The sequence below is a fragment of the Notothenia coriiceps genome, unplaced genomic scaffold, assembly GCF_000735185.1.
Source record: "Notothenia coriiceps isolate Sejong01 unplaced genomic scaffold, NC01 NC01_scaffold00037246, whole genome shotgun sequence".
Taxonomy (NCBI): domain Eukaryota; kingdom Metazoa; phylum Chordata; class Actinopteri; order Perciformes; family Nototheniidae; genus Notothenia; species Notothenia coriiceps.
The window spans coordinates 5,914,808-5,923,045 of record NW_011369947.1 but is presented as its reverse complement, the minus strand read 5'-3'; the positions used below and the strand labels follow the sequence as shown (position 1 = coordinate 5,923,045).

General features: G+C 39.0%; 1 protein-coding gene across 1 annotated transcript in view; it reads left to right on the top strand.

Moving 5' to 3' along the window:
- LOC104966330 (neuronal acetylcholine receptor subunit alpha-7-like) overlaps positions 1-6,726 on the top strand; it is a 10,100-nt gene extending 3,374 nt beyond the window's left edge. The window contains exons 2-4 of the mRNA XM_010795517.1: positions 2,535-2,658; positions 4,462-4,571; positions 5,347-6,726. Coding sequence (XP_010793819.1) covers positions 2,535-2,658; positions 4,462-4,571; positions 5,347-5,943 — 831 coding nt within the window. The 3' untranslated portion in view covers positions 5,944-6,726. The remainder of the gene's footprint in view (positions 1-2,534; positions 2,659-4,461; positions 4,572-5,346) is intronic.
- Positions 6,727-8,238: the final 1,512 nt, after the last annotated feature.

Here is an 8,238-nt window from a genome sequence, read left to right as displayed (position 1 = left end):
AGGAGATAAGCTTTGTTAAGATAAGTTACTGTAACCTGGATCTAATGAACAATATGACACCACTGTTAATCCCTGCTGTCAGCACAGTGTAAGAGTGTGTGTTTAGAAATCACTTAACGCACCGTCACCAGAGGAATAATAATCCCATGTAAATACTAATCCTCTCGTGAAATGCCCGCTAATTGGAGCAATCACAAGCGTACTGAAATAAATAAGGAGTGAGCCAAATAACAGTTAAGTCTCAGCAAGAGTTCTGAAAATCATTCAAGCAAAAACAAAAGAGACTCACTCTTAGAATGAAAACAAATACATCTAAATAGCTTCATGTTTGCAGCTGTAGAAACTCTAATGTAATGGAACTCTTTAAAGTAGAGACACTACATACTGATATACACCTGAACATCAGCAGGAGAGGACTCTTTAAAGTAGAGACACTACATACTGATATACACCTGAACATCAGCAGGAGAGGACTCTTTAAAGTAGAGACACTACATACTGATATACACCTGAACATCAGCAGGAGAGGACTCTTTAAAGTAGAGACACTACATACTGATATACACCTGAACATCAGCAGGAGAGGACTCTTTAAAGTAGAGACACCACATACTGATATAAACCTGAACATCAGCAGGAGAGGACTCTTTAAAGTAGAGACACTACTGATATACACATGTTACTATATTTTCTTATAATAGTTCTCTATCTGTGTTTTAAATGTTTGTTTTACTTTCATGTACGCACCATGACATCAAGTCAAATTCCTCGTACGTGTAAACCTACCTGGTGATAAAGCTTCTGATCCTGATTAAATAGAAGTATGAAAGTCTTCTTTGATATCAGATTGAGTGTCTAGACAGCGCAGAGAAACAAAACACTTCATATTATGGTTTGCCACAAAGTCAGTCCAAGGTCACAGGAAGAATGAACCGGCCTTGGACATCAGCGTGCTTTCCCAACAGAGAAGTGTATTTATGCCAGCAGAGAGCATTCTTACAAACCAAGGTTGTTGTTGTTTTACTGATGGAAATGTCCTTTCTAAAGAAAAGAGAAACGGAAACTACAGACGGATGTGGACATTAGAATGATGCTTTTTCTCGTAAACCATAGCACTTCAAGTTTTCAACGACGAGAAAGATTTTTCGTGCAGATTTTCGGGGGAAAAAACAACAACAACAACAGGCCACTGTTTCCCGTTGAACTGGGAGTCAGACCTCAGACCACATCTGTGTCAGCGGAAACATCTGGAATGTCTTTCCGTCCTCAGAGAGTTAGGAGAACTCGATTAAACATTTTAAAACACTAATATGAGTTTTGGAACGGCCTAATCTTTACGATGTTTGTGACTTCATTTACAGAAAACTTCTCTACATCACAGTATGTTGTTTATTAAAATGTCAAAGGGTAATACAAACCAAATGTATTTATAGAGCCAATTAGAGGCAGATATTAAACTGCACTACAAATCAAGAGTGAGTTATCCATTTAGATTCATTTTAAGGGCATGTATCTAATCAGTTAGAGGTTTAAATGCCAATTGATAAACACACACTGACTGCGTGTGACCTTTCACTGTTCCAACCAAAAGCTGCTCTGAGACATATTTTCCAGAATGAATGAGATGAATACATTGTTTTAACTTTTTGAGTGCGCTTTAATGCCTTTTACATGAGTCATCTGCCCTTTTCGCGGTCAACATGTTGGGAGCTTTTACTGTAGTGCTTTGAGGCCACATCTTTATAACATTAAAAGGACGATAAACTTTGAGGATTTACTGTTTTGAAAACATTCTTTGGTTTAAGGCAGTGGTTCTCAAAGTGAGGGGCGCAGAGGCATGACAGGGGGGGCGCGAGAGACCAGGAGGAAAAATGGTTATTAAAAAAATTAAAATAAATAAAAAAAATCATATTTTGAAAAATTATTGATTCGAAAATAATATGATACCTTATTACGTCTGGGTCTCTGTGTTTCATTACAGCTCGGCTCTGTGTGTGTGTGGAACGAGCCATTTTGTGTGTGTCGCGAGAGAGAGAGAGAGAGAGACATCAGCAGGAGAGGACTCTTTAAAGTAGAGACACTACATACTGATATACAACCTGAACATCAGCAGGAGAGGACTCTTTAAAGTAGAGACACTACATACTGATATACACCTGAACATCAGCAGGAGAGGACTCTTTAAAGTAGAGACACTTACATACTGATATACACCTGAACATCAGGCAGGAGAGGACTCTTTAAAGAGNCTTAACATCCCGATAGCAATGAATAATATCTTAAGTGCTTTGTGTTACGAATCCAGGCACTTAGTATGTAGGACCCAAATGCAGACACCTCTGCCTCCCTGTCTGCATTTGGGTCCTACATACTAAGTGCCTGGATTCGTAACACAAAGCACTTAAGATATTATTCATTGCTATCGGGATGTTAAGAGCATTCCATGGAATATAACAAAATGTATCTCGAGCCGGTTTCTCAAACTTACCTACCCCACCTTTTAAGAGAAAAAAGTTCATCTTTGTGATGAAAAGATCTATCCTCTGTGCTTCTGCTCCACTGTCTCTGCAGGCATCACCGTGCTGCTGTCTCTAACAGTGTTCATGTTACTGGTAGCAGAGATCATGCCTGCCACGTCAGACTCTGTTCCTCTGATCGGTAAGACACTTCTATGCTAACTATTGCTCGCTTTGATGATTTTTCTGACTTTGAAAGTGATGCAAAAGAAAGAAATAATCAGGATGAGTCAGAAAAAGAAATGGGTTGATGTGCTTAACAGATAGCTATTTGTGGCAGACATGTACTCATTATGATATGAAATGTACATTAAAGGAATAGTATGAAAATAGTACACATTTTCTTTCATGGTGTTGGGTGATATCATGTCTGTACGGTAAAAATGAATCCAGAGCCATAAGCCTGTTAGCGTATCTTACACAAAGACTGGGAATTGAGACACGCTGGCTCTTTCAGAAGCTGATCCAATTAATGATCTTGTTAACAATGAGGCCTCTCCTTTGTTAGCTCTTTTAGACATTACATGGCTACCTGTTTCTGTCTTTATGCTAAGCTATCTCCTGGCTCCAGCTTCCTATTGATTTTTCTGTGAATGTGTGTTGCGACATTTTTGCCTCGGTTTTCCTGCTGTCCAGGTTTGTGCAGTACATATCGATTTACCCCATCTAATAGACACACATTTACTGTACGCTAGCTAGAATCAAACGCAAACTCTATATGTGTGTGTTTATGATTTTTTGTGATCAACTAACCAGATACTCAAGATATTTATTTTGTGCAGCAATAATGCAAATACCTTGAATTCGCTTGAAGTATAAGTATGTAGGATTTAGTGCCATCTAGTGGTACGTTCATAGATTGCAACAAACTGAGAACCCCTCCACTCACCGCTCCCTTTCCAAATGTGACGTAGGACCTACGGGTCTTCAGGTATTAATGAAACGTGAAAGGTATTCACAAGAGCCAGCATTAGTTTTTTCCCCTTTCGGGGTACTCTATACACATGGCGTATTTATTTTTCGCACCTGAATCTGACATTCATCAGGGAGCAGTTGGCACATGCTAGAAAGGCTACAGAATGTTACAGCATGGAGACTTTTACTCATTAACTATTGATCCGGTGTAAAAAAAAACAGCTGAATGACTTACTGCCTCGATACTCACACCTCACATCCACCGCAGGGCAGCCTGTGGCAGCTGGACGTGGAAGGTTGTGAAGATAAATCTCAGAGTAGAGGACCAACCGAGCTGCATTGTAAAAGGCCACACTGATGCAGATCATAAGAGACGAGGAAGCCGGCCTTGGGATGGGAGGAGATGCTGCTCGGCATCATTTGGCAGCTCAATGATGCAGAACCAACCCCCTTAACAAACCCACCTTTCATTGGAGGAGACACACTAACATAAAGCAGGTGGTGCAGAACTGATTGATGGAAGAAAATTAATTACTCATCAACGTTCACCCTGACAGGTTTTCAATCTGCAATTATACCTTGATGTGAACATATTTACTAAAGTATTTCATTGGTCGGCTTTTCTGACGTCAAAGCTGCATCAAAATGACAAATTACTTGTTTCAAGACAGAAATATATCTAACATTGTTGTGTATTCAAGTTTGTGTGTGTGTGTGTGTGTGTGCGTGCCTGTGTGTGTGTAGGGGGAAGTACACTTACCTACGCTCATGTGTTATGCATTTTCATGTTTCTGGGGCTGCAAATGCCAATGGGTTAGTACATTAGGAAGTACATTTTAGTCAGCCTCCCACACATCTCTGGGGTGGGATGACAAGGGTAACTTGACCCCTACTAACCAAACAACTTCGCAACTGTCCTGCCAAAACACTACGTTTACCTATCATGTTACTTGAACTTCATTCAGAATGTAATGGTCTCTATTCCAAATGGAAATTGCTGTGCCAAACATGTCTGCTCTTCTCCTCTCAGCTCAGTACTTTGCTAGCACCATGATGATTGTGGGCTTGTCTGTGGTGATGACAGTCCTGGTACTACAGTTCCACCACCATGACCCCCATGGAGGGAAGATGCCTAAATTGGTAGGTTTAAAGTACTTTTTAAACTCAATAATTAATCATATGCCATTTGTAATTACCACACAAGTTATTCATATTGGTGCATTTAACTACTCATATAGGCTATGGCTCCTATTTTTTAGAGTAGTAGAGTGACATGTAATTCAAAAGTTGACAAAGATTGTGTGAACACAAAAGCTTGACTAACATGTGTTTTTACCCACATTTTTACCCTTGATACTGTATGAAAATATTTACTAAAGTATTTCATTGGTCAGCTTTTCAGGGAGGTTGGTGACTTCAAAGCTGCATCACATCTTTTTACCCAAATTGTTAGTAACTTTTTATGTAACACAAATGCTTCCGTCATCAAACAAGCAAGAGCAATGTGTAAACACAGCTGACTGCAGTTATTTTATGATATTTTTAAGCTTTTGTTTGATTTTAAAGTTGACAAATGTCTTAAGCAAATGAAGGGAACCCCCAATATATGAACAAAAATCATTAAAATGATTAGCTTTTCAATTTCAATCATACCATTATTAAATATGAATGCACACTATGGGAGTTAAACCTCATAATTGTTCTGTATGCCAGTGAAACATTGTGAATTATCCCCTACTAAAACCTTAACAAATATAGAGCTGGCTCGATATTTGGGGGATTGGGGTATCATATTTTTTCAGGGTCACTGTCTCGCCATTTTTTATTCTCATACGAATAGAACTTAAATATTTTGGTGTATGACTCTCTCTCCTCTGTCTTCCATCTATCTGTCTTATCTCCTCTTCTCATCTAGGTGCGAATTGTCTTACTCAACTGGTGCGCTTGGTTTCTCCGCATGAAGAAACCTGGAGAGGAAAGAAAAACAGCTGGGAGCTCAAGTAACCCCACAAACTTCAAGTATTCCCAGCCTCCTCCTTCTGCTCCTGCTCCTCACCATACCAGCACCAACAGCATTCCGATGAGCACCATACCAGGGCAAGCGCCCACCCAGTCAACCACGACCAACGGGAACATGAACCTGTACTTTGGCTACCACACCATGGGTACAGAAAACCCCACCTTCCCACCAAGCACAGATTCAGGCATGGTGCTGTGCGGCGGCCATCCTAACGGCCCCTCCCTTCAAGAAGCCCACTCAGAACCGTTGCAGACTTTACTGCCAGAGCAGGTACCGCAGATTTCACGGATCCTCGACGAGGTGCAGTACATAGCCAGGAGGTTCCGAGAGCAGGACGAGGGACTGGCGATTTGTAGCGAGTGGAAGTTTGCTGCGGCGGTGGTGGATCGGATGTGCTTGGTGGCTTTCTCTCTCTTCTCCATTATCTGCACCTTCACCATCCTCATGTCGGCTCCCAATTTCATAGAAGCAGTGTCCAAGGACTTTGCATAAGAGCCCTCTCGTCCCTCGGAAAAACAGAGGCAAAGATAAAACTTAAAATCCTGACACAATTAAAACGGTAGCCTCCCTGCTACAAATACATGAAGCCACACACGTTTCAGTTATTTTAAAAGTCCCTCCATCTTCAAATGTTTGTGGTTGTTTGGAGATAGTGTGATTTTTACTTTTCAAGGTGGCTCTTTCCTTGCTAGCAGTATGCATCGTAGGAGGTTGAGGCTACATGCAGTGGTTAATGATCTAGAAACTCACACTAATGCACTTTTCAAATCTTTTCCTGCTCTACCACATCATGTACCTGCCACCACCTGGGTCTCATGTCTCATCAGAGTATATACAGTATACTTCTCATCTACAAATGTCTAAATGTGTTCAGGTGTTACTGCAGTACAGTCCATACAGTTCAAAGTACAGTTTTAGGAATCATTTTTAAGGCCTGTTTTCTAGCAATTATTTGGCATTTTGTAGATAAATGTTGGAGAATTTACTGAGAGCTCCAAGTGTTAACCCATGGCACTATACATCTCACTTGTCTTTTAACTTCTTAACTAGAGCTGCAACTCATCCTATTTTACTTTGTTATTCATTTTTAATAACTGTCTTGATTATGTGATCATTCCTATTGTATATAGAATGTCAGAGAATATTGAGACTGTAATTCCCAAGATTCCATGAAGATGTATCCAATCAACAGTTCAAAGATAATACATATACTATCTTATATGTAAAAAACTATTTCTCACATTTGAAGAGCTGAACAAAGCAAAGGTTTTGCTTGAAAAATCACTAAAAATAATCTATAAATATTTAAAATGGTTGATTAACATACTTGAGTTGGGAGGTCATTTCAGCTCAAATGAAAAAATCTCCATCTTTTTAATATATATATATATATATAGGATTATTTCTTATGTACCTCTTTCTGGCCTTTCATTATTCCCTTGCACTTTATTTTTTCCACCAATGTTCTATTTTAATTGTTTTTATTGTATAGCATACAGTCAGGTTCTATATCCCTAAATGTGAATAGATGGTTTTACCGTTGCCAGTGAAAAACCAGATCAAAGACATGAATAGTTTTGCTCTCTGTTTTTTAAAAGTAATTTAAAAAGGGATCCCCCAACAATTCTCCTTTCCTCCATCCCTTGTGCTAAATATATATAAAAATATCACAATGTATTTTTATTTTGAGTGTAATTCAATGTTTGTCTTACTAACTTGTCATCCAACTTGTGTGCTTGCACAAAGCATTGATGTGTTTGGAGAAAAACCTCAGAATGAAGAAAGAAAATCAACTCAAGTCCTGTTTTAAAGACAATATTAGCTCTTTTGGGGGATTTTTCTAAACAAGTCTGATGGGAAATCGCCCCAGGACAGATGCATTTGGTTCTAATCCTTTGTAGTGCTGAGTGATGTGTTTTTATTACTCTCTAATACTCAGCGAGGGCAAACACTTTCTTCTCTAATCTCTAGAAACAACATGCTACAAGGATTACTGCGTGACCTTATGTAACACATTTGTGTTAAACCTTCTCACCACCCGAGTCCCATCTGATCTGTAGAGATACAAGTATCTTGCAAGTTCCCACTTTAACGCGTGCAACTGAACTAACGGAACTCTCCAAAATAGCACTTGGCCATTTAAAGTGGAAGGATGGAAGAACAAAAACAACCAAATATTGTTCTTTTGCTGAAATAGTAACTGAAACGGATTTCATGCTGTTACAGTTGATCAATGGGCCAAGTGGAGACAAATAGTCGCTACCATTGACTCCCATTCATCATCCTATGACTCTGAGAAGCATTTAAATGCCATTTCCACTTACGGACAGACAGGAAAAGGTGAAGCCAATCTTGTCTGAAATGTACATGCAGTAGGTTTGATTTTCATGTTCCTTCATTTTGTATCAAGAGTTGCAGATTTAATCATGATTTAATAATCTTTAATTCACTTTTTATGTCTAGAAAGGAATTTGACATTTATTTGGTTAAAACATTTACAATGTGGTCAGTTTTTTTTTATAAAGTGTATTGGTATTAGAGTTGCATATTCGTAATATCAAAGGGATAGCTCACGAGAAGAAGATATAAACTGCTCTGGTGGCATGGATCTTCTCATCTTTCTCTCGTTGGTCACGGTTTCCACTCTTTGTGCTAAGCTAAGCAGCTACTGGCTTTAGCTTTATATTTACTCTCACCAATTAACATGTTATATCTCTTTAATTTAATGCATACAGAAAAACAAGTATTCAAACATAAAAATAGTGATGATGTTTCCTGTTGTTTCCA